Source organism: Apodemus sylvaticus, chromosome 3 (assembly GCF_947179515.1).
Source record: "Apodemus sylvaticus chromosome 3, mApoSyl1.1, whole genome shotgun sequence".
NCBI classification, from domain to species: Eukaryota; Metazoa; Chordata; class Mammalia; order Rodentia; family Muridae; genus Apodemus; species Apodemus sylvaticus.
Window position 1 is genome coordinate 131,109,886 of NC_067474.1, and position 26,398 is coordinate 131,136,283.

The 26,398-nt window shown below is 51.4% G+C and overlaps 1 protein-coding gene across 7 annotated transcripts in view; it reads right to left on the reverse strand.

Annotated features, from left to right (window-relative positions):
* Positions 1-26,398, reverse strand: part of Rnf220 (ring finger protein 220) — a 221,886-nt gene that overhangs the window by 964 nt on the left and 194,524 nt on the right. Inside the window, exons 4-13 of one of the 7 annotated variants that reach the window (XM_052177122.1) lie at positions 23,314-23,415; positions 16,812-16,854; positions 13,703-13,746; positions 13,161-13,293; positions 5,464-5,560; positions 5,208-5,294; positions 5,047-5,102; positions 4,837-4,915; positions 831-939; positions 639-713 (exon numbers count right to left, since the gene is read on the reverse strand). In XM_052177122.1, the coding sequence (XP_052033082.1) occupies positions 639-713; positions 831-939; positions 4,837-4,915; positions 5,047-5,102; positions 5,208-5,294; positions 5,464-5,560; positions 13,161-13,293; positions 13,703-13,746; positions 16,812-16,854; positions 23,314-23,415 (825 nt within the window). The other 6 variants (XM_052177121.1, XM_052177123.1, XM_052177127.1 and 3 more) reach the window with 6 other exon arrangements.

Consider the following 26,398-nt stretch of genomic DNA (forward strand, 5'->3'; position numbering starts at 1 on the left):
ATCTTCCCCATCGGCTTGTGCTGGGCCCTCATTCTTCTCAGCCAGGCTAGGGATGCATGCGTTGCCTCTGAGCAGGCAGACATGCTCCCGTGTTGGGGAGACGCCAGGATCAAACCGCCTGGCCAGCCCCACAGCAGGAGCCCCGGTAATGAGAACAAGGCTGGGTCCAGCTGTGGCTGCCTGGCCCTAACGAGATTACATGCGGCCTTTGATCAGGACACAGAGCCCACGTCCGGGCCTTTTATTGCTGTCTCCGGGCGACATTTTAATGGCTGCTCCCGAGCTAAGAACAGGGCAGGAGCAGAAGGAGCTTAGTAATGGGAGGGGGAGGGGCAGAGGCCCAAGTCTGGCTTACCCACTACCAGCATCTTTCTGACCTGGGGTCTCACCAATAAACGTGATGAGTCGGGGCCTACGTGGGGGTGGGAAGGGGGCACGTGCACTGTGCACCGTGCACCGAGTGCGTGGAGGGGAGAATTAGGTAAACCCAAAATGAGGGTGCAGACAGCATGTTCAACTTGGGGAGTGAATTCCTGACTTCAGGCTGTTCCTTGCCTCCCCCAAGCAGGTGCAATCACAAATGTGAACATCTGGACAGTGCCACCAACAGTTGCCCACACAGTTTCATGCCCCCTCACCAGAGTCCGAAGCCAACACTCTTCACAGTGTACATGCCAACACTGGATCGATGTCAGAGGCATCGAGTAGGAGTCCTGGGGAGGAGGTGGGCAGAGAAAGGGTTGCTGAAGTAGGCTCACCCTCTGAGAGCCTTTCCAACCCTACAGGGCACGGACCTGACCAATAGCATGCCTCCACTCCTTCCCACTTACCATGCAGATGAGGCATTTGTATCTGTCTCCCCGAGACAGCTGCCGTTCAAGTTCCCTGACCCGAGCCTTTAGAGCCTCGAATGTAGTCACTGCGGAATCTTCAGTGATTCTGTGAAGACAACACACAGGGTAGGAAGGCAGAACTGTCTCAGACCCAGAATTCCATGGAGAACTCCTCCTCAACATCTCTACAGCCAAACATGCCCAGAGAGCTAGGCTCCGCCCCTGCATGCCACCTGATCAGTATCCAGGCACACGGGACAGCCAGCAACCTCCCCGCCAACCCTCCTCCCACCACCCTCAGTTTTCAGTCTGCTGTCTCCCAGGCTCTGCAAGCTCCATACCTGCTCTTTCCACATGCCACCATGCTGTGGCCTTTATGGATTTCTTTGGGCTGTTTGTTTGCTTTTTATGTTTAAAAAAAAAAAATGGTCTCACTGGCCAGGTGGTGGAGGTGCACATCTTTAATCCCAGCACTTGGAAGACAGAGGCAGGCAGATCTCTACAAGTTCAAAGCCAGCCTGGTCTACATAGAAAGCTTCAGGACAACCAGGGCTCTGTTACACAGAGAAACCCTGTCTCAAAAACGAACAAAAACACCCCCCCCCAAAAAAAACAATACAAAACACAAAATCAAAACATAGTCTCCCCAGACAGATATGGTGGCTCATCTTTAATCCCAGCATAAGCGGGATTGGAAGGCATAAGCAGGTGGAGCTCTGTGAGTTCTGAAGTCAGTGTGGACTACAGAGTGAGTCCCAGGACAACCAAAGCTACATGGAGAGACCGTCTCAAGCCAAACAAAACCCAGTCCCAACCAGCCCAGGCTGGCCTCAACCCCTTGTCTAGTCTATAGGGGTAGTTCCAGGATAGCCAGGGCTATAGAAACAAACTCTACCTGGAAAAACAAACAAAACAAAACAAATACAATTTTATACACATAGGTATTGTGCCTGTGGAGGTCAGAGGGCATCAGATCCCCTGGAGCTGGAGTTACAGATCCTAGTGAGCTGCCACGTGGGTGCTGGGAACTGAACTCTAGTCCTCTGACAGAGCGGCCAACTCTACGGCTCTACGGCCCCTTTTTGTTTTTTAGATGAACATACAAAGTGTAAGATTTCATCATGGCATTTTTAAAAAGTACTTCCTGCCCTTCTGAGTGCTGGGATTATCCAGGGCTTTAACACAGGAAAGCATCTGTCCAACTAAGGCACACCCTGCCCTCATCCTTACGGTTTCTAAGGACCACTTTACTGACTTAAACTCAGCAAAAGTTCCCTAAGGCAGAGGCTCACCTGCCAAAACACATTATTAGTGACTATTCACTAGTGACATAAGCCCTACCTGGGGCACATGGACATGAGGATGCATTTGCCAGTCTAGCCTTCAAGGGAAGAGGAGATGCAGCCCCAGCAGCCCCAACGAACAAGGAGCAGTTCGGACCATCCCAAGGACCCTCCCAACCCTCCAAAAGCAGAAAAACTGCCATGTGCCTTAGGAAATGACAATACTAAACAGACAGCTAAAATGTACTAAGTACTTATTAACTGCCAGGGGTTCTTACCAGTTACCTTATTTACACTTCCTAAAACCCCCATGAGAAGAAGCGTTTTCTATGTGAAGAACTGAGGTAGCCTGCCCAGGCCGTGGCAGACCAAGCCCACAGTGCTTACAAGGAGAGCGACTCCCGGCCAAGGAATGGTAGAGACTAAGGCCAAGCAGCCCACAGGCCCTGCGGGCTGGCGGCAAGCAGGCAGAGGGAGGCGACTCTCCAGCCAGCAGCAGGAACCTGGTACAAGCAGCTGGGTTAGGGGTGGGCTATGACAGAACGAGGGAGGTTTAAAAGACGTACTCAATCTAGACCGGGCTGAGGCGGTATTCTGTAGCAGGGGGTATTCGGCTAGCATGGGGACAATGAGTTCACAGAGCTGCAGAGCTTACAGATGGCCTGACACCTGGACACGACTGTCAGAAGGAAGTATATATATATAGGGAAGGTCATGGGAACATGTTTATTGTTTTGTCTCACTGCATACCCCAGGCTAATCTCAAATTTAATATGTAGTTTAGGTTAGCCTCAAACTCATAATCCTCTTTTCTCAGCCTCTAGAGTGTTGAGATGACGGATGTATTACCATGGCCAGTTGGTAGTAGCAATATTTAATGTACAACAAATTTCAATCTCTCTTTTTTTTAGGGTATCAGCAGCAATACAGAATGTGTCTCCCTGGTGGCTGTACACAATGGGCCCATAACTTCTTTCTCCAGGGACACAGAAGGGCTGTGCCAGTTCTTTAGTGCTGGCAGCTTCCCTGGAGCAACGTGCTCAGTTACGAGATTCTGGGAAGCCTTCTTCCTCTTCCTCTCCCTCACCAGCTCCCACAGCTAGCTTCTGGGGTTTTGCTAAATGCTATGTGGACCATCCTCGTGTGGACTGGCAGACAGCCAACACGGAGGAGGAACCATGCTTCCCAGTTTTCTAAGGTCAGCCCGGGATCTTCAGAGCCACACTGAGGGCTAGAATACAGTTCCAGGGCAAGCTGCTTAGTACATACACACCTCCGATCTGTCTGGTGCAATACCATGGCTAGCATGGCTGTGAGCTTTTCTGAGCCCCTTTAGGCATGGGTGTGTGATTAGACACCCAGAGGAAGCCCTGGAACCCTTCTCCTCTCCTGGGTATAAAATGGACCTAGGGCTGGAACATGTACTTTGTGAACTAGGATGTCCCGGGGACTGAAGAGAATCAATCCTGGTGGGTCTGATGAAGATGCACCTCTGTATAGCAGCAATCAGTTCCCACCTTGTCCTAGAGTGCCCCACCCACTGGAGCCTGTGCTCACACAGGTGGGACAGAAAAGCTAATGTCCCCCAGCCTTGGGTGGGTAGCACCTTCATGGATGGCCACTGGCTCTGGCCCTTGCCTCCCCCTCGGGCGCCATCCTTGATTAATGATCTTGTCTTTCTGATTTATGAGCAGCCCCTCCAGACGAGGGTGGGCGCCTCTTATAGCCCCGCCCGCCCTGCTCAGCTGGAGTAGGAGAGAATTATTAAATAAACATCCATACGTCACCCCCCTCCCTAAGCTGGTTGCACCGAATCCGTATGGCCCGCTCCGGTGCTGACACGGAGCAGCTGCGGTGATTCATGGGCAGCCGGGCCCTGCGCTGCGGCCCATACATCATGCCAGCAGCACTTGCAGCCCGGCCGAGATAAACTGATCAAGCACAACGGGCTGGAATGAATTTATGACAACACAAAATGGAGGGAAACAAATGGGAGGTGACCCAGGCCACCGACCCAGCCCTGCACTGGCCTGCAAGCCACTCTTGTGGCAGGAGGCAAGATGGAACACTGGCCCTAGGATGAAGAGGCTACTCTTTAACCCCAAGCAACCTACCCTCCAGCTGGGGGGAGGGGCAGGTTCAGAGAGAAGCAATGGCCAACGGCCGCCACTCCAGGAACCCACACAGGACACCTGCACCTCCGGGGCCAGTACTGGGCCCTTTCCAGGCTTTTGGAAAGGTAGCAGGCTGGCCGCTGATATCGAATCCTGTGGCGCTGTCCAGCAGCCCTGAGAAAAGGAACAAGGGCTCTCCTTCTCCTTTGCTGGAGAACCCTGGCCAAAATTCCTACCGAAAGTGATGAGACCCACTGCTCCTGCCTAAAACCTGCTGCAAGCGCTACCCGGGACAAGAAAAATGAAACCAATTTAGCTCCCGATTAAGAAACAGAAACTGGAGATGAATCAAATGCACTGGCTGGGCTGGGCGGCCATACATCACACTCCACGGGCGGGGGCAGCTAGGGCGGGCAGGGAAGTTCTGTTCCTCTCCACCAAGGCTCCCAGGGCCACGGCCCAGTGATCAATTCACAGAGTCACGCTTAGCACCAGCTGGGCTCCACAGCAGGCTGTGCCCAGGGCAGCAGGGCTGAGTTGTACTCAGAGCCTGGCAGCAGGCCTTCCTGCTTGCGAAGAGCCCCTTTCCCAGCCAACTACACATACTTCTCAATGTCGCTGTTCTTGCAGGTCTTCTGCATGGCCTCCTGCTTGCTGCTTTCACCATTGCTGGTGGATGGCATCTCTGTAGGGACAAAAGTTCAACTCATACTCTGGCTAGATAAGCCAGAGTGAGTGCCAAGGGTTGAGACAGTCACTACCACCTAAAGATGTTCTTCCCCACCCCCAATCCTGCTAATGTGAGTCAGGACTTACCATCACTGGCCCACTTAGAGAACTCGGGTGTGATGCGGGTGCTCGGGGGGCCACCACTAGAGGAGAGGAAGGAGAAAGAACTGAGTGAGGCCTGCAGGATGGCTGAGCCCGGCCTCCTGGGAGCCCTCCATACAAGCTGCCCATGCCCTGCCCACACTTGCTTCAGGACTGCGCCCCGGAGTGCCTCTCTCTCCTTGGCTTCACCAGGCTCTTCTCCTGTGCACGGGATGACATCAGCCTCCGTGTATCTGGCATGGTGGTCAAGGACAACAGACCCAAGGTTGCAGCAGGACACAAGGGCTCTGAATACTCAGGAGCACCCCTGCCCACTGAAAGCTGATGGCTCCAGGAGTTACTCTTTGGAGGCACCAGCTACTTTTGTTATTGTTGGCTTGCCCCCCTTCGTCCCAAGGATACTGTGGTTTCCCATACTCCAGAGTGTCATCTCCATCCACATCCAGGTCGGCATCACTGTCTGGGTTCTCTTTGCCACTGCACATAACGAAGCCGGAGCCTGTGGGAAGCGGAGTGTTAAGAAGGGCCAGAGGCCAGGAGCTAACCCAAGGGCGCCCTTTCTGCTGCTCCCAGGTGGGGATTAGGTCCGAGATGAGACAGATATATGAACCAGCAAACATTCAGGTTATCCCTGATTATTTCCATCCCTTTCTCTGTATGCCTCCCTAACCTTTAAATGTACTGCATGCAGCTCCAGGTTGTCTCTGCTTATAAACTTGCACATTCACACACTACGTGTGGTCCTTCGAGGACACTGTGACAGGCCTTCTATACATTTGTCTCCCAGTTCCAGGAAGAGCAGAAAGGGGGTAGAGAAACTCAGATCCAAAAGGTCACTCCCAACTAGGACCCGAGCATCCTTCTATCTCACTGTCTGGCTTGAGATCCATCAGACAGGAGAAAAGGCTGGCTAAGGCCAATCAGAGCCACAGAGCAGCACCCCCAGCCAACATCCTGATTTGGGCCACCAGGTCCTTTGCCAGCAAAAACACCAGGCAGCTGTTCAAATATTTGGTGTCTGAAGCGCCTGACATTAATTATTCATCTCCACCTCACACAGCCCAGATTCCTGGACAAGTGTAGTTAGAAAGGGATTAGAAAGGGACAGACACGGGAGGCTCGGCACGCACACCTGCCTCTCAGAGCAGTCTCAAGGCAACTAGGCTGGGCAGGGCAGGCTAAGGCCAGAGTGTGCTGATCCCCAGAGGGCATCTGGCCCAACCAAAGGCCGACTCTTGGCTAAAGTAAAGGATGAGCTACTAAGGCTTCACCGAGCCTGCTTCATCCGCCAAGTGGTCTCTGACTCCCAGAACATTTCCTCATAGGCCACGGACAGAGACCAAAGAGCTGTCCCTGCATCTTTGTCCTTGTGGGTCTTAGGTGACATCTTACTAACCAGACCAGCAGCTCTGCCAGGACAAAGGGAATGAAGGGCTTTCCCCAAAAGGTTAGAAGTGGAATCTTTTGTACCAAAGAGGAAGCTTAGAGCTCTGCCCAGTCGTCTCAGAAATGTGTTCTTCCTGCCTCAGCCCAATCAACCACACAGCCCAACGACTCCTCCCTGCTCCACATCCACTGATGGCTCCCACTGTATGCACCAGTCCAGGCTCCAACCTAGTCAGTCACCTCGCTCCAGAACTCCCATGTGCAGACTGAGCCTGCCTGCCTCATCCTGACACCTAACGACTTCCTCACGCGACTCAGTACAACAGGATGTGCTTTCAGGCGGTGCCTCCCCTGTACCCTTCAGTCTATGGTGTAAGATTCCTTCCTTCCTTCCTTCCATCCACTCCTGAGCTAGTCAGTGCCTGGGCTCCATCTTCCTGACAGTCCTCATTTGGCGCCTACCCTGAGGGGCTGAAGCACTTGAGGCAGCAGGCAGGTCAGCAGCAGAGCTATTAAGCTGAGAAAACACCAAGTTACAGCTCTGTCTCCCATGCACAGCCAGGTGTCCTGATAAGCAATTCCCACCCTGAGGGTGAGTGGCACCTCTATAAACCCTCTGACAGTTTGGGAGACAAACTCCGCCATCAATCAGAATGTAGCTATCAGGTTCACTTACAGCCCGCACCCCATAAGCCCTGCCAGACCCTGCCAGCTTCCAGTCCCAAGGATATGAGAGCAGCAGCAGCAGCAGCAGCCGCAGCCGCAGCCGCAGCCGCAGCCGCAGCCACAGCCGCCTCCTTGTCCCTGCCAACCCAGCTTGGCTATGCCTGTAGGTGGGGAGGATGAAAGAGATTCCCAGCACCACCTCTGAGCTTAGGTGCCTTCCTCTTGCTGAGGGAATGACCTCTCACATGCTTTCAGCCTTTTGCCAGTCATCTTATCTGGCCTGGTTGGAACAGTTTCAGGTCTGGTCCCCATCCTTCAGGTGCCTTCCTGTCCATACCAACTCTTAAATTTGTATTTATTGTACCAATACTGTTCCTTACCACACTGAAAACTCCAAGGGTCACAAGCCTGATTCCACTCAGCCTCATCCACAACACACACCACAGCAGTCCTGGCTGAATACTGACAATACTGCCCCATGTCTCATGAACCCAGCACCACAAGGAAGGCCAGGCCTCGCTGGTTAGTGCCCAGAGAAATTTATCAAGTCTTGCCCTAGTTTGGCAACAACCTTCTGTTCTTCTCACCAAGGAGCAAAAGGGGCGGGGCACGATGCATCTAAGGAGAAGCCTTTTTGCCTCTGGCCTGAGCAGTCTTCTACTCTGATGCTCAGTCCATCCCCCAGCTGAGACAGATGTGGGGGACCTCTCCCTATCCCCACAGGTGTTCAAAGCAGGCTGCCACCACCAATTTTACTCTGCTACTAGCCCCAAGCTGCTTCAACCTCCTTCCCAGCACATTAAACTTTATTTTCTTAATGAAATGTCACTTGCTGACTTCTGGCAGAATCATAATAAAAAGAAACGGCCATAAAGCCGCTTTATGCCGAAAGCACCCCTGCCAGCTTGCCCCCCTCAATCTTGGAGAGGAAGGCTCCACTGTCATTTTATGTTCTCAGCTGCTGGAGTATCCCAAGCCAGTACTCAGAGGCAAGATGGCACAGACAGCTCCCTTCCAAGTCTCTGGCCCCTCTTGCAGGGAGCTCTAGGAAGAGCAGGCCAGCTGCTGCTCCTGCTGGGCTATGCAGAGAGCGACTTGGTCCCTAGGACCTGCAAGATAACTCAGACCAGCTTCTGGTCACCAGGGAGGCCCCTCTGCGAGGCTTATGCTCCAGATGAAAAGGACAAAATGGCTGGCAAACTAAGTCTGATGGTCGCCAGTGCCTGGCACAGTTCCCTTTCCTCGAGTGAATGCTTGGAGCCCAGCTAAGTGCCAAAATGATATGTAAGTCTAAATTCTATGAAAATGACCCTGCTCTCATAAACTCATTTCTTCCTGAGCCACTGAGGGGGGAGAATCAGTGTTAATTTAATCAATTGATCAAATGATCGATTGAGAAACTGGAGATGCCCGTTTACTGGGGGCAGTAGCATCCTGGAACCTGAAACCACAAAAAAGGAACCATTGATTGCCTCACCTGCTGCTCCCAACCAAACCAGAGCCTGGGGAGCAAGGAAAGTCTTGGGGCTTCTAGAGCCCAGTGCTTGCCTACAGGGAGGGCAGGGGCAGCAGCTTCCGGGGAGTTTTACACTGGAATTAGTTACAGATGCAGTTACGGTGTCTTGTGTAAACGCCATCGATTGGGGAGCTGACAGTCTGGGGAGCTACGATGCGGGACAATCAATCGGCCTGCAGTGTCACCTGCCACCTCGCTGAACAGTTGACAATGCAATTATCCAGTGTGGAGGCAGGGAGTTGGCGTGTGTCAAACGCACTTAGCCACTTTCCGGGCCTTCTCGATAACGCGTTTCAGTGCCTCACATCAGGAGAGTCAGAGACAGACGCCGCTTAAAACCATTGATACTTGCTCTCTCTGCCGGCACTCCCTCTGTTCCAGCTTAACAATTGTGTTCCAAAAGGTGATTAAATCCTGTCCACTGCCACAGGGGACAGAAGCAGCCTTGCTCCTAGCCACACCCCTCCCAACAGGCAGCCACCATAAACAGAAGGTAGTGGAAAGTCAGAGGCAGCCGCCTATGCCTCCCATTCCAAACCTGTTTCCGTGGTATACTGTTCCAATACATGTCACCCACAGGACTAGGGAACACAGTGGCAATCAGAGACATTTTTGGCAACTAGGGCTCTCATCTTGGCCCATGCCTGTGGAGTCACACCTTTCATTCTTGTCTCATAATCTGTTAAGTTTTATCAACAGTTATTTAAAAGAGCTGTGCAGAAGCTGCCTCTACCTGTTGTTCTCTCATGAATCTTTAAATTGCAGGGACTTAGACCCAGCCTTATCTAAGACAGAAACTCAGGAAAGATGGTACCCTAGGCAGGATCTGGCAGGGCAGCAGCCCTGCATAACCACTGCCTTAGCACCCTCCCCACCCCGAACACACACAGAGACTTTGTATCTCTGGCTGGTCTAGAACCCACTATGTAGACCAAGCTGGCCTTGAAATCACAGAGACCCACTGCCTCTGTGTCAGGAGCACTAGGATTAAAGAAGTGTACTCCTGTCTCCAGCCTATTTCAGCCTGTGAGGGACTGTGCTGCATTCCTTCAAGGTTTCTGCCAGGGCTCAAAGACAAAGGTGCACACAGACACTTCCCACCTCCTGAGCATCCTCCTGGGAAACGACCGTCTTACCACTCCTGGCCCACATCACAACCACCTTATTTCAAACCAATCTTTTCCACATCCTTTGGGCAGACTGTTCCTTCTAGTTGTACCAAGTTCTGCCGTCCCTAAGTCTAGACAAGTGAATTCTTATTGGCAACCAATACAAGGAGGACTTACAGCCCAGCACCCCACACCTTTCTAAGACACAGAGGAGGTAGAGAATGAGAGGGAAAGCATCCCTTACTCATTGGTCACATGCTCCTTGACAAGGGAGATCATGTGGTTCCGCTTATCCCAAGGCTGCCTCCCTTGTGGCGTTCTCTTGCCTGAAGACATATCCTTGGCCTAGGTTTGGCAGAGTATCCCAGAAAGGCATCTTTTACCCTACTTGTTGGTATCTTTCGATGAAGCCTTGGGCCCTGGGTACTACCATATGCACATACCCTAGCAGTGCGGAGACTTCGGGTTTAAAGTGGGCAATCAGCAGCTGAGGTGCACAGCCCAAAGTGTGCTCAGAGACGCGAGGCGTCAGACAAGCTAGTCTCTAGAAGACCTTCCTTATTTCCTCAGGCTTTATTTTTGTTTCTTAATCTGTTAGTATTGGGATGCAGAGGCAGATGAATCTCTGAGTATGAGGCCAGTTTGGGCTACACAGTTGAGTTCCAGGCCAGCTGGGGTGACATAGTGAGATCTTGTCTCTAAATAAATAAGAATCTATTTGTATGGGGCTGGAGAGATGGCTCGGTGGTTAAGAGCACCGACTGCTTTCCCAAAGGTCCTGAGTTCAAATCCCAGCACCCACATGGCAGCTCACAACCATCTGTAATGAGATCTGATGCCCTCTTCTGGAGTATCTGAAAACAGCTACAGTGTACTTACAAATAATAAATAAATCAATCTTAAAAAGAAAATCTACTTGTAGTCAGAACTCCCTTGATGTTCTCTTGCTCTCCTGAGACACTGAACCTCCTTGTCATTAACCCCAAGCTCTCAAGTTCACAGCTTGTTCTTCTAAGCCAAGTGTCCTCACCAAGGCTCTTGCTTGACCACTGCCTCCCACAGTAGATTACATTCAAGGCAGCTGATCTGACCATGTAGGAAGCTTTGTTGAGGATGACGAAGGGACCCTAGTCTGGGAGGAGGGACAGGGGAATGAAGGGATCCAGGGATTTATCACAGTTCTTCAATTCTTTCATATCTAACAAGGGCAGCAATCTCTGTTCTGTCAGCACGCACAGTACAGCTTAAATGGGCCTCACTACTCTCCTGCTCATCCTGCCTCTGCCTCCCTCTCTCTGAAGTCGGCTGGGCAGCTTCTTCAGCTGGCGTTATCACTCCCTCTAACCGGTCTTGGCAGGCAATCTAATTCCTCCTGAAAAGGTCACCGCCATTTTAACTGCCTTTCAATCACATTAAGCAGGAGCTGCCCAGCTTGCGGCCCAGCCCGCCCGGCGGGCGATCAATGCACTGCACTGACACCAGCAGCCTGGCAGGGCCACACCCAACCCCCCAAGAGCTGGGCCTATTGGTCCTGGCCAGGGAGGGTAGGCTGACAGATGGCCAGCTTTTGCAGATGGGCTTCAGGGGCAGAGGCAGTCAGGCTCAGCCAGGGCCTCTCTTTGATAGCCCCCTCCCACTGAGGAGGCTCCACTCTCTGCCTCGTGGCCCCCGCTGATCTCGCTGTAAAACAGCCTTTCAAGTCAGCCTGTCTTTTGACTGCACTAAGCTGTTTAAGAGGCGGCAGCAGCTTCTATCAGGAAAGCTGGAGCAATTCTCTGCAGATAAAGGCCCCTCCGGCCCCATTCCCTCTTCAAGTCTCATTCGCGCTCTCCAAATCGCTCAAAGAAAAGCCCTCTTTGAACTCTCCTCAGGAATGCTTGAAAGGAACAACCTCGCAGTGTAAACACACCCAGAAAAATGATACCTACCCGAGGCCTAAGAGCCTCTCACCCCATCTGCTGCTGCATGCCCATGCAGAAAGACTTTGCTTAAGCAGTAGGCCCTGTGCAGCCTGACCCATTCAGACACTCCAGGAGCCCAAGAGTCATCAGGTTCCATTCTGTGCCAGGAAACCTAAGCAGTCGCGGTTGCAGTTGGTGCGCACAGCTGCAGCGCTAATGTTATAGCAGAGCTAATCCAGAACAGCCTTCCAGGACTGACTCAGCAGGACTGCCTTCCACACCTGCACACACCCTGGCACCCACGGGTACGATTCCCAGGCTCACGAGCACCATCGTTCATGCCTGTAAGGCTTCAGACCCGCTAGAGCCCAGGACAGAAATGGTCTCTGTGCCATGACAACTAAGGCTGTCCACCTGGGCTGAGGTGGGGAAGTCTGGTTTGACCCTCCTGATTACACTGACTCGTCTTCAGACTGGTGGGCAGCATGCAAGAAGCTCAGAGGCACGGTGACCATCTGCCCTGGACTGCACTGCAGAGACTCGATCTCAGCATGAGCCCAGGTGTCCTGGCTCTAAGGAGGCAAAGGCCCTCCTTCAAGCCTGCTGTGAGAGTCCCTGGAGACCACACACAGTGGCCATCTCAAGGGTGTTGCCCAGAAAAGCAGGAGCAGACGGGATACAGCCTGGCTCTCCTAATGGCCACAAGCTGCAGGGCCAGCTGTGCTTTTACAGGGGGTGGGGATGGGGGTGGGCCTCGAAGCCAAGCAGCAGCTACTTCTTTCTCTTGCCCATGGCAACAGAGCTTGACAAGAGGACACGGACCCTGGATACCCAACCAATTCTTCTGTCTCATCTAGGGGGGCAACCCTTGTCTCAGGAGCTAGGAAGGGAGCAGAGAGAAGTAGGGCCCTGCAGACACTTCTGCAGCGGTTGGGGAGAGCCCAGGGGAAGCAGGGCAGCTGAGCCCAGGCCCCTCTTCCTTCAGGGCAGAGGGCGCCATGGGAGAAGAGATGGGATCAGAGCTAAAATTAGATTCACCAATGAAGCTCATGGGAGGTCAAATTTTGCCATAACTCACTCTCTCCTCTGTAACTGATTTCCCTGACATAGAGCTGGGGAGGAGGAGGAAAATCCAATGTGTTTGCCTAGAAGCCCTGAGGGCCCCTAGTGCTGGAGGTGTACAGCAGGTTGCTGGATTCTCATTTATCAGCCTTAAGAGGGATGGAGTGATAAATGCATAACCGTCCCTTTAATATTTTATGCAGGTGCTAACGCGGCTTGGCTGTCACCTTCAATGCATCACCCGAGGCCGAGAGCCCCCCTCGTCACTGCTAGCTTGCAGCCTCACAATTCCATTTCCCACCCAAATACATCCACTTTAATATGCACATCACAGGCAGGCAGCACGGTCACAAAGGAGCCCCACGAGCAAGAGCTCCCACGTGGTGGAAATGATGACCAGCTACCAGAAGTGACCTGGTTACCAGAGTGCCACCGCCCAAGTTGTCAGCTGCTGTATACCTCGGAAGCCACCTTCCAGGAGTGTGGTGGCCCGTATCCGCTTCTGCCCACACCACTCATACTCCTCAAAGCGGTTGCTGTTGTCATGCTCGGTGTCCACGGCGTCATCCTCAGCCATGCAGGAGCCTTCCCTCTGTGAAGAGCAGAGCAGGATCATGCAGAGCCCAGGCCATCCCACCTGCTCCCAAGGCCTGCAAGGAAGGCACAGCCCTAGTCCCTGCTGCGGGGAACCAAATGGGCTCCCTTGAAATGCACTCGACATGGCAATCAAAGACCTGGGCCTCTTCCCCCAAATTTTCCACGGGAGCCCAGACAGGGAATGAGTGGAAATGAAAGCAGAAGAGAGCAAAGAGCAGAGAAGCCGCTGAGAGCCCGGGAGCCCAGGAGCCCAGAGATCAGGAGCAGTGAGCAGCAAGTGTCAGGGAAGGGAGAGGAAGGGAGGTGGGCGGCCACAGCCCCTCTACCTTAGAAAGGCAATGCTCCACATGCCTACTCATCTCCTGCTCCGATCCTGCCAGGGGGCGGTTGCACAGGGGACATACCTGCCCTTCATCTTGCTTCCTCCGTTTCATTTTCCCAATCCGAGCTGCATGGAGAAACAGAAAATAAGGCACAAAAATAAGCTGATGGTCACTGTAGCTCCACACTTCAGTGTCACAGGAGAGCTGACATATCCCGCCCCGCTGGCAGCCATTAGCTTTTGGTTCAGTGCCTGGTCCTCAGGGGCCCAGGTTTGCTCCTTGGTGGGCCAGAAGTGTCTACTCAAGAGCAGCTCACCCTTCCTAGCTGCAGTGCTCAGGGAGTCCAGTAGGTGGAGATACCCCCTGTAGTCATGCAGGTCCCCAGAAGACCACTTAGTCAGGCTTTGGAAATACCACCCTAAAGAGCATCTTCCAGGTTAGAATCCCAGGCTACTCCAAAGCTTGGATTGATCTAATTTACTCACCCTTTAGAAGCTTCCTTTGTTCCAGGGCCAAATGCCCTGAAGTATGGCACCTAGCATACCTCTTAAGATCATGACAAGAGCAGTATCTCTGATTTCTCTGCTGATCCCATTTTACAAGAAAAGAGACTGAGGCCCAGTTGCAAAAGTATAGAGTCTGGGTTAAACTTTGGGCAGGCAGGTCAGAAGGCCCAGGGTACCTGGAGAGGGCAGGCCTTATAGAGCTTACCCAAACCTGTCCCATCACCTCTAATCAGTACAGAGGGCTGGCAGGCCCCAGAGGCAAAGGCCGGCCTGCCTGCCTGCCATGGTGTCCCAGAGGGGGCTTAGTTCCGAAGTGCACACTATAAGCCCACAGCACTGCTAATTAATGCTGAGAGAGGCAATCATTTCTAATTAGCTCACTAATCCTTCTCTGCAGCCCTCCTGTCACTGAAGCAGGAAGGGGTCAGAGCAAGAGATTCTTTCCATTTTGCCACTCCCAGAATGCAACAGCGGGATAAGTGATGGCCACTTTGAGGCCAGACTGATGGTGGAAAGGTTAGGGAGCTTGTCAAGGACAGGGAGGTTTCCTCCTGAGGGGCCAGGAAGAACGTTCTTAGGTATGCTGACCTTGAGGGGTCATGGGAGGGAACCACAGGTGAGTGTCTATATGCTAAAGATTGTAGGGTCTCCCGTGTGGTGGTCTAAGAGCCTGTACCTCATAGAGAGGCTCATTACATCTACATCTTGAGGCATAGGTTGCCTTCCTACATCTTAACAGATGAAGAGACTTTATCAAGGAACATGCTTAAGTACGCCACAAGTATCAAAGGCAAGACAAGAAACCAGACCAGACTCTACGGCCTAGGGATGCTCCCTTATACCAAGAGCTTTCCCACCTCAGCCTTACTGGTGAGCCTGATTCCACAAGTCTGCTCCAGCTGGGGCTCCAGCTTTTTGCTGCTGAGGATCTGAGGTGGGGAGTTTCTCTAAGGGCAGAACAGCAGCCCTAGAAAGAGCCAAACCAAAGGGAAACTTACCAGGCCATAAGAACTGCACATGAACTTATAGAACCTAGGTCTGGATTCTAACTCCTATCTCCAATTCCCTATGTTTCCACTATAGAGATGTGACTATATTCTGGGCCCTTTGTTAATATAGATGCAGATCCCTGCTTTAAATTTCAGGCTTATGCAGGCTTGACACTGCAGAGCTAGGGACAAAAAGCACACAAGACATCAGAAAGGCATCGGGCGAAGGCTCCAAGAAGTTTTTGGAAATGCCAACCAAGGTCTCTTACAGTCTTATCCAGTCTGAAGGTACCTCTTTGGAGAAGAGGCTGACTTTGTTTGTAAAACTTAGTAACCGAATCGGGATTGGTGGCTCAAAGCCTGTGATCCTACAACTAGGGAGGCTGAGGCTGAAGGATTGCTCTAAGTTCCATGCTAGCCTGGGCTACATGGGGGGGTGGGGAGGGGCTCATCTAAAAACAACAACAACAAAAAAGACAAAGATTTTATCACTGAATGAAGAAATAGCTGAGCATGGTACTGCCAGGGACGCCTAGGTCAGCAGAGGAATCCTTGCAGTGCCAGAAAGCTATCCCAATGGGCCGGGTTTCACGTGGAAATTCCTAGGCCAACAAGGCAGCCACCACTCTACCCTTGCCATTCTTGTAAACCCTAAACAAACTCCCCTTAATGTGCTAGGGACTTTAGTTCAGTCCCTAAAGCTGTCTCTATGAGTCAAAGCATTTGACATGGCTGCAGCAGCAAAGGTTTTAGGGATAATCAAACTTTAATCGTGGCCTGGCTACACTAATTTGATAAGAAACAAATGATCTTCAACTACCAGAGCCTCAGTTTCCTTATTTATAAAATGTGTAGTATTTTCCTCTCCTCTGTGCTGAGACTGTTTCTACAATGAGTACTCTCCTCTTTTTCACACTGGGCTAAGCCTGGAGGTGGCAATCAAATGGTAAGGGCTGGAGATCTTAAACATCCACGCTCTTACTCACCAGCTGGCCCAGAGACCCTAAGCCCTTTACAGCGAACCCCAACTTACACCACACCTCAGTCAGCACAAAAAGCTGGACCATTCAATTGTGTTCAGCAAACAGGAATGCTCCAGAGGTTTGAATCCAAAAGGGAGACCGCCAGGTAGTGCATACGCGGCCTGCTTTCAGAAAAGGCCTCTAAGAGCTGTCGAGCCCACGCTGATCACCTTTGTGAAATGTGGGCCGACTGATAACTCAAAGAGCCCTGGGATGAGTTAGTTCTGTTGCCGTGGGAACTCCAGATCTCATTGCATTGTCAAGTCTCAGCAGAGAGGCTGCATTCACACTACTGGGCACTGATTAAAAACTAGAAGAAAAACATTCTCAGCGCCCTGCCGACTTGTATAGTGAGGTCCCAGCAGTCTGCAAATTCAAAGCTGAGCTCCCGAGTGAAATTGTGTAGCTTGTTCCTCATTCTCCGACACTTATTGTCCCCCAGGGTTCTTTCGGACCTTTAGAGAGGCTTGGGCACGAGCTGAGTACCGTAACCCTCCATTAGACAGACGGGGAAACTGAGGGCGGCAGCCTTGGTTTGCACTCTCAGACGCTGTGACTGCCAAGAAGTCGGTTGGCCCGATGTTGAAGAGACCCAGGCAAGCCAGGAGCTGCGGGCAGTGAAGGAGGGAGGAGGCCGGGGGTGGGGCGGAGGGAGGGGCCGGACCGGACTCACCATTCAGTCGGGTTTGCCGGTTGGCTCGCACTCGCAGGAAGGTCTGGGAGAAAATCCCCGACAGATGCAAAAATAGAGAACAGAGCGTCAGATGCGGCCTGGAGTCTGGGTCCCTACCCTAGTCCCCGACCCTCATCCAGGCCCGCCCCGCCCCAAACAGCCCGTAAACAAACCTACTTCCTCCCTCCCGCCGGCCCCCCTGCTCCGCCGGCCGCTCCGGGCCCTCGGCATAGCCGCCCGGGCTGCTCTAACGGGAGCCTGCGGCTGCCGCGCGGTGCCGCCCCAGCCCCAGCCTCCGGCGCTCTGGGCTCCGCAGCAGCCGGGCCGGCAAGGGCGGCGATGCGGGCGGATTCCCCCCGGCTGCCCGGCGGCGGCGGCACCTCAGCTCCCAGCAGCGGCGGCGGCCATGTTGGCCCTGATCACGTGATCCGTCGCCGTAACGCGCTGGAGGTGAAAGTTCACGGGGTGGGGGGGCTGGGGGTGGGCAGACCCGGGGTAGGAAATTGCGGCTCGCGCCGGGGTTAACTACCTGCTGGGGCCGCCCCCCTCCGGCCCCTCCCACAGCCCCCGAGGCCTCTCCGCTCCAGCCTGGGCCGCCCACTGGTGCCTCCCACCACACCTCGTTCCATCGGCCCCTGAGATCGGCCCTGGCTCCTGGCGTCCGCGCGCGGGCCCAGGACAGCACCTCCGAAGGGGTGCTTTTCCAGCGAGATAGCAATTCCCGGTCATCTGCGGGGCCTATGTCCCGCCAATTCCCAACGAGAAGATTTCCTCACGCCTCTGGCCCAGCGCAGGATACATTTCATCGCCTGCAGGCCTTTCCTGCAGTTCCCATAAGCATCACGTGCCCATTAGGCTAACAGCCATCCAGACTAGTCGCCCTTCTTCTGGCTTCTCAGTATCACCTGTTGAAGCGTGCTCTAGCTGTTACCTTTGATACACCTTAATAGCATTCATCCCTCGCACTGAATCTTCAGGATCTTGGGAATCCACCTATAGATAGTCAAATTTTCTTTTCTGCTCCTCTGGTCTGTCTGCTACACAACCTGAAGTTTTGCCTCCTGTAAGATTGCATCCAGCTCTACCCTCCTTTTCGCTTACATAAGTTTGGGTTGGTGGCCTGACAACTCCGGAAATGGAGTTGGTAAGACTCATTTGGGCAAACTCATTAGAGCCTAGAATGCCTCCTAGCTATAGGAAAACACCCCTTAGGATTTCTTCAGTGACTACCTTATTTTCAAACGTTTAGTTTATATTAGCTCTCAATTACCTAATAGCTATAGGAAGACACCCCTTAGGATTTCTTCAGTGACTACCTTATTTTTAAACATTTATTTGAAAAATTGTATTAGCTTTCAATTGCAAGTGTTTCGCTGCTCATTTCTTGACCAGCAGTGTCCCTCCCTAAAACTAATCCTTCACTCCACATCTTTTGTGCAAAATCGAGTTTCTTTTTCTTTAAATCTTTCAAAGATTTGCCAGTCTGTAACTTAACCCACCTGCTCTGCCCTGCTTGCTTGTCTAGTCTGCTGTACCACACCTAGTCCATTCCATTGTCCTCACCTACCCCCAACCTCTGCCCTCCCCCCAGCTGTGTGAAGCTACCTATAGATCTTGTGAACACTGTGCTTCGTTCGGTTCAGATAGCTCTGTGCTCGCTCTTGGGCATCCATCAGGACTCTGGCAAGGCTCCATTTTTTTTTCTACCCCATTTGTTGTCTCTGAGTTTTCTTAGAAAGTTCCTTAACTTTCTTCTGATCCTGTGTGTTTTCACTATTTACTGTTTCTTTTCTTGGAAGGCAGCTCATCTCTGTCTAGTCACCAAACATAGGTTTAGCATGAAGGAGATATTGGTAGGATAGCAGGCCTGAGGCCAGCCCTGGGTCGGCGAAGAGCTGGGGAATTGCCAGAGCTAGAGTACAGAACGGTCCTTTAAGGCCGGTGTGTTACAGGCTTGATCTCTGGCTTAGCTCTCCTGGGAGGTGGTGGAACCTGACCGAGGGAGAGCCCAGTGAGAACTCTTCCGTGCCATCACAGACCAAAGCAACAAGGCCATCCAGGAGCCAAAATAAACTCTTCACTTCAGGGATGTGTTACAGTAATGGAAATGTGTACTAACACAGGAACAGCCTAGCCTATGGGGCATACAGCTTCTCGTTCTAATTTTAACTTGTTTCTTACACGTTATATTATTAGGAAACTCTGGAGACCATGAAGTCTAGCTTATAAAGTTGCCATGATGGTAAAGTAGCATCACGGTTGAAGCGGGTTATACAGTCAGCAGGGGTTAACAAATAGAGTTCCAAACCGGAAACCAATGCCCTCTGCCTAATTCAGCGATTTGGGTTTATTTTTTTGTTTCCCCCCCCCCCGAAGTGTTAGAGACAGAACCAAAATGGGTCCTTGAACATGTGAAGCAAATGCTCTACTGCTGAGCTCCACAATCGTCACCTTTCATTATTCTACTTGGAAACAGGGCCTAACTATGTTGAACCTTGAACCTGAACTCAACCTGGCTTCAGCTGCCCATTGGTCCCATCTCAACCTCCTGAGTACTTGGCAATGCCCAGCTGTCAGTGATCTTTAAAGTCCAGCATATCAGCCTGGCATGGCAGAAAAGAACAGGAGATCCCCAGCCAGTCTCCAGTTTCAAGTCCTGCCATTTTCACGTTCCAGAAACATCCAAGGGAGTGGCTAGCTCTAATTCTAGGAGCATGCTCCTTTTCAATGAAACTGAACTTTAAACAGGTCCCGCAATACACCATCTCATATGCCCTTAACACACAGTATGGCCTTTATCTAGAATATTTTTTCTTTCTTGTTCTCCAGGGGGAACTTCTACTCCTTCTCTGAAGCCCAGATCGGTCATTATCCTCTCCGTGGGACTTGTGTGATTTTCCTTTCACAGTCCTTGGAAACTTACATCTTCCCTTTTCATTTAAACTCAGCCGTAATGAAGGCAAGGACACTGGGCTGGGCAGGAGGAGAACCAGATACACATTTGAGCAAAGGAAGGCTGAGACAAGTTCTTTGCTTTGGAGGAACTCCCAGTCTAGTTAAGCGTCTGAGTCACTGTGAGAGTCGCTGTGGCCGCTGTTCTTTGTGGGTTGCTCCACAGCAGCGTTTCCTCACGCCCCTTACTGAAAGGCTGACTTTGGGGCTGGCTTTGCCCAGTAGATACTGATGGAATTGATGCTGTGTAACTTCCAGATTCTAGTTTCAAGAAGTTTGCAGCTTTGGCCACTGTTTTAGTGAGCCGCTTCTAGCATCTGCTAAGACTAGGAGGTGAGAGATAGCTCAGTTAGCTGGAGTGGTCGCCTAGCAAGAGATTCAAATCCCATTGTCCTCCTGTCTCAAAGAAAGAGAAGGAGGGGGAGGGGGAATGTAATGTGGGCAGGACAGGAACCAGGGGCAGTATAACTGTGAACACAGTGAGGCCAGTTCTGAATAAACAGCAAAATCGAGGGCATGGCTGGGTAGCCAGGCCCCTACATTTTCTCACAGACACACCTGCGCATCCATCCCTGCTGCATTATTTACAGTAACAAAGAAATGGAATCAGCCTAGATATCCATCAACAAGAATAGATAATGAGGGGCTGGAGAGATGGCTCAGCACTTAAAAGGAATTGTTTTTGCAGAAGATCCAAGTTCAGTTTCCAGCACCCACATGGTCGCTCACAACCATCTGTAACTCCAGTTCCAGAGCAACTCGTCAGTTCTGGTCCTGTACTGACCTCTGAGGGAACCAGGGAGTCACATGGTGCGCAAACATATATAAAGGCAAAACCACTCATATACATAAAGGTAAATCTAAAAAAAATTTAAAGAATAGAAAATGCAAATGTACTATATACACATCTGAAGTGTGTGTGTGTAGGTGTAGGTCAAAGATCAATGATGACTGTTTCTTCTAGTGCTCCACTTTATTTTTTGAAATGGTCTCTCAAGAACCTGAAAGTTTATCTCTGGTAGCTGGCTAATAAGCAAGACCTCGGGATCCTCCTGCTTCTGTCCCCAAGCCCTGGAACCATAGGCACGGGCCTGTGCTGTCTGGCTTTTCATGGTGCGGTGCTGGGGATCTAAGCGCAGGTCCTCATGTTTACAGAGTAAACACTTTACTCCCTCAGCCATCTCTCCAGCCCTAAACAGTGGAATTTTATTCAGCTTGTAAAGAAAAATGAAACAATGAAATTTGCAGGCAAATGGGTGGATCTGGAAGATATTAATTATATTAAGTGTATTAATGAATATATAGTACATTTTAATTTTCTATTCTTTAAAGATTTGTTTATTTATCTTTATGTATACGAGTGTTTTTGCCTTTATATATATATGTGCACCACATGAATACCTGGTGTCCTCAGAGGTCAGAACAAGGAACCAGATCCCCTGGAGCAGGAGTAACAGAAAGGAGGCCATGGGGTGTAGGGTGCAAGGTCATGTCTGGGGACTGCAGAGAAGACAGGAAGAAAATCAACAAAACACATTTCATGGGAAATGCCACCACAAAACCAAATAATATATATAATAATTTTAAAAAATTGAGAGAGAAAAAAGGGAAATAGTAATTTGTGCTAAGTCAACAAATGTGGGGATGGAATATTGTATATTAGTATGTAGTGGACACATATCTGAGCAGGTGATCACAATAGCTGTGTCGAAACATGGGACACAAAGGGTCATGAGAAGAATTGATAATCTGGGAAGACTTCTCGGAGGAGACACCGTTTCATTAGGATGTTGATCGACAAATAGAAATTAGCAGGGTACAAGATTCCTGTCAAAAGTGGTTTGTCTAAAGAGAGGGAAGAGGGCATGCTCAGGGTGTGGGGATTTTAGTTCAGTAGGATGAGGCCAAGGCTTGTGGAGGGAGGCTCACGAATGGAAGCTGGGATTACGAATTGGATCCAAATCAAAGAATGCCTGGTGTCATGTGAGGAGCTTGGACTTGAGCTTATACATTGCTTAATCTGATTTGTCATTCGAGAAGGCACTTGGAAATTACGTTGAGTGTGCGGTCGGCTTGAGCTGTACTCTGAGACTGCTCCAGGGGCTGACTGGCTCTCTCTCTAACCAGGGCTCATGGGGCTGGGATGCTCAGCGCTACAGAGGTCCCAAGAGTGTTCCTAGCACCCACGTCTGACGTCTCACCACCCCTGTAACTCCACCTGCAGAGATTCTACATCCTCCATGGACACACACACACACACACACACACCTTGCACAAACCGGCACCCAGGGATGCGTGCATTTATCCCCAGCCCTGGCACTCCGGGATATGCATTTTATTTTATTTTATTTTTTTTACAATTTTTTTTATTATTATTCCTTTTTTGTGTGTATTGGCATTTTACATATATGTGGTATGTATAAATATATATATGCATGTGCCCCATACGTGTGTGACACCCACAAAGGCCAGAGGAGGATGTTGAATCTGTTGGAAGCCGGGGCTCTGGAGGAGCAGCCAGTGCTCTCCACCGCTGCCTGACTCCAGCCCCCTTGGGTTGTGCATTTTAACCCCACACTGAGGAGATGCCAGGGGGGGATAGGGTCCAGCTTACTCTGAGACCTAGAATATTTTGTTTTCTTTTTCTGAAGGGTGCTGGATAGATCTACACTAAGCAAGAGCTCTGTCAGTGAGTCACATTTCCAGCCTCCAGCTGTGATTGGAGCTCCATTCTCCTAGCAGGCAGGGAGGGAAGGGTTTCTAAGAAGACACTGTTCTTTAGTTCCAGCCAAAGTTGCCTGATGTCAACAGGGATGCTGGCTGTCTACCCAGGTTATCAGTTCCTGCTGTTCTGCCCTTCCACATCAGGTCAAGCGCTTTTCCCTTTCAGACTGGGACTACCTGGGAAGCCCTGATGCCAGTTAAACTAATGGTCCTTGGAGTAGGCTCTTGTTTTCTGCCATCTGAACCGGTTCTCAAAAGCAGGGCTCTCTTTCCCAGACCAAGGCTCCTGGAGGAAGGCCCCTCTCCTTCCTACTCAGAAAGCCTGCATACAGTTACTCTGGTTCCCTTCCTGCTCTGATTTTTTAGGCCAGCAGGCTTATTTGTTTCCTGTTTGACTAAGATGCCCAAGGGCAATATCCTTCTGCTGCTCCCCTCCCTGGGCCTGCTCTCAAGGCTCAGCAGGAAGGAGTACTTACTTTGGCTCCAGGGATCTGGCTTTTGAGGACAGACATCTTCAGCGATCCTGGCCTACACTTCCAGACCTCTGGTAAGACAACTTTGAGGGTTGCTATTCTGCAATAAATAGGTTGCTTCCTTCAAAGGTTCTCAGAACCCAGCAGAGCCCCAAAGAACCTGGCATCTCACCCTAAAATCCATCCGCTTAGTACGGCCCATTCCCCGGTGACTGTGCTTTCTAGGTTAACTGGGGGGCACCGGGCACGTAAGGCATCAAACACAGCTCCAGCCTCTTCAGGAGGAGTTAGCGTTATAAACAGGCCTGAGTCTCTCACGAGCTTACTTCAACCTCCAGCCACATCCTCCTCACCTGGTATCTGTCTGAGTGGTGCAGGTCCTCGGTGGCAGAAGAGTGTGGGGAAGCTGTTGGAGAGTCTCCTTCCCTCTTGATGGAAGCAGACAACAGGAGGGACTGGAAGAAGAAAAGAACACAAGGCCCCGACCAGATGAGAGATGCATTCTATGCCGGGAGTTCCCAGTCCCCAGGGAGCTTTGGAATTGAGATAGGGAGGCACAGGGACACAGGACTCCTCTAAAAACCTGAAGTGACGTGTTCAAGCACAGAAACCCGGTTGTCAGAGAGGATGGGTGGACTTAGGTCTAGGTATAGCCTCTTGATTATTTATTTTGTGACAGTGTCTCACTCTTAGCATAGGCTGGCCTGGAGTCCTCAGGGATCCTCCTACACAGCCTCCCACATGCCAAGGCCACAGATATGCATCACAGCCCCTGGCTAGACCCTTGCGTCTGCTAAGCTCGCCCTTGGTAAGGAGGGAATATGAACCCACTCTCAGGAGACGGAACTAGATGTGCTTTGTTCTTCCTTCAAGGGCAGATACTCTGGGACCCACATGAAGTACTGGGGGTAAAGCTACACACCTACCACCTGCCCGCCCCTAATATAGGCTGATGGCAGCCCCACTGTGGAGACAGTAAATTAAATAGTATGTATGAGTTTCCAGCGTGTAGCTGGGGATGGACGCTGGGTCCATTTAGGCCTGCGCTGTGGTGATGACCCCAGCAAAAACCTCCAGCAAAACTAATCCCCCTCCGTCAATCCCGAATGGCCTCTTCTACATACGCCTGCAGTTTAGATTAATAAACTGTCTACTTTAAATTGTGTGTGAGCACCACAATTCTAAACACCCCATGGCATGTTCAGCCCAAGAGCCAGTTCTTAGAAGCCTGTTCAGCTGCAAAATGGGGGGGCTCAGAGGCCTAAAAAACAACCCACCCCCTCCCTTCCTCAGCTCGCACAAGGCTGAGCCAGAAGCACACAATTCTCTTGAAGTCCTCCCCAGCCTGGAGAACCATGCCAAATCGCCAGTGACAGCCCAAAGAAAGCAATTTGGGGAAGATGGAGCGGCCATTTATCCTTCATCTCTGGCTGAACCTCAGGATGTGACCCGCATGCGGTGGCCATGCTGTTCATCCTCCGGCAAGGACCAGAAGTGAGGGGGTCTGGTTCCCCAGCGGCTGATGGATCAGGGCCCTGATCCATCCGAGGCCCAGGACCTGGAGGAGAGAAGCGACTGCAGAGGCCCCGCAGTGGGACCGGCTCCAAATGGGACTTCTTCACCAGCCTGAGCCTCATGGGAGGTGCCGGGTGAAGCCCTAGCCAGAAAGATGTCAGGCAGTGTTCTCCTCCAATCCCAAGGAAGATGCTGAGAAAAAGAGAACAGCGTGCCACAGCGTGCCACAGCGTGCCACAGCGTGCCACAGCGTGCCACAGCGTGCAGGGGGGGAGGGACAGTGACAAAGCTCTGCTGTGTCTCTGTCTCTCTCTAGGTTAGAAGCCCTGAGAGGCCTCAGAATTACACCTGGGGCAAGCGGAATAAAAAAAGGTCACTGGCGCTTTTTAAACATGGACCAAAAAGCAGTAAAATGTGTTTTGAAAAAAAAAAATCCTGGCATTAAATCATGACTTTTTGCCTGGCTCTTCGCCTCATTAAAAGTGGCCTTTTGGAAGGTAAAATTATCATTGTAAGCGATAAGATCTTTAAGAAAATAATTCACGGCTTCTTCACCCTTTAATATGATAGCCGCCACCGGCTAATTTTTTTCTTAATGGCAACGAGGCCATCAATCTTGTCTAAGGGCCCCTCGCCCTCTCCTCCCCCTCCTCCCCTTCCCTCCCTCCCCGCCTTAGTCTCTCCATTCACTTCAACCTTCTGCTTCCTACCTCTTCCTCACATGACCTGCTTCTCTAAAGCTGAGGTCAAGGCCAAGGGGAAGGCAGAGATAGTTCAGTTTGGGGGCGTGTGTCTTGTGTAGGTAAGCAATGGTCCTTTCTTCTGCTTCGAGTGATCGGCGGGCCCATGTGGGAGGCTGCAGAGATGTGTCCGTGCTTAAGACTTAAGAAGGCTATACATTCTGACCTATGGCTCATGCCCATGAGAGGCAGGTATGGATGAGGAGTCTGCCTGCCCTGCAGGACTGGTCCTTAGAACACAAGCTCTTCCGGTTCCCAGTGTCTCAGCCTAGCCACTCCTACTCAGGTAGGGGCTGCACTAGAAGCCTGGTTGTAACCTTCATTACTTCATCGTTACACACTGCAGTCTGGGCCAAGCCAGGCCTGTGTGGCTGCCTGCCTGGCTCCCCACATCCCTTTTTCTTCTAGGCCCTGACCAGGGTCTGCAAAAACCCAGCCCTGCCTGGGTTCTCTGTTCCTCCTTTAGAAGTGAGCTGTGACTTTGTAAGTTTTGAATGAGCATGAATAGTTTGCCTTCTCTCCCCGCCCCCCCACCCCCATCCCCTTCCCCTTAAAGGCTCAAGGGACAGCTGGCCAAAGTCATGAGCGTGATACTTGTCACTGGCTTCTTTCCCAAAAGTACCCTCTCAAAGGCCACTGGTCACTTCAGGCCTTTCAAATATATAGACCTCTTCACACCCCTTTTCCTACTGGACTGCTGGTAGCCCATACATTCTGAAACTGTTTTTCCTCAGGGAACTGGATGTTCTCCTGTGACCCCCCCCCAACTCCCTCACGTTATCGAGATAAAAAATACAGGGGTCCCTGAGGGGGTCCTGGCATCTGCCCTCATCTCCCCACATGCCCGCTCACTGACTAACTCTGTCCCCAAGGTTCAACACCCAACTCTCAGTCACCATGACACCAGGGAGTGGTATGAGGACTTCAGAGAAAGGGGGCAGCCCCGTGCAGAGGGAGGAGGCCAGGAATTCATTGAGCACCTCTTCCTCTCCCATGGGAAGACATGTCATGGGTTAGGAGGAGATACTTGATCTTCCTCTTTCTCCATCTGATCCACTCAAGTTTCCTTCACAGACTGACCCAACATCATCTCTGGCTCTTTATTGTGTGTGTGTGTGTACATAGAGAGACAGAGAAACAGAGGGAGAGACAGAAACAGAGAGACAGAAAGAGATTCAGAGAG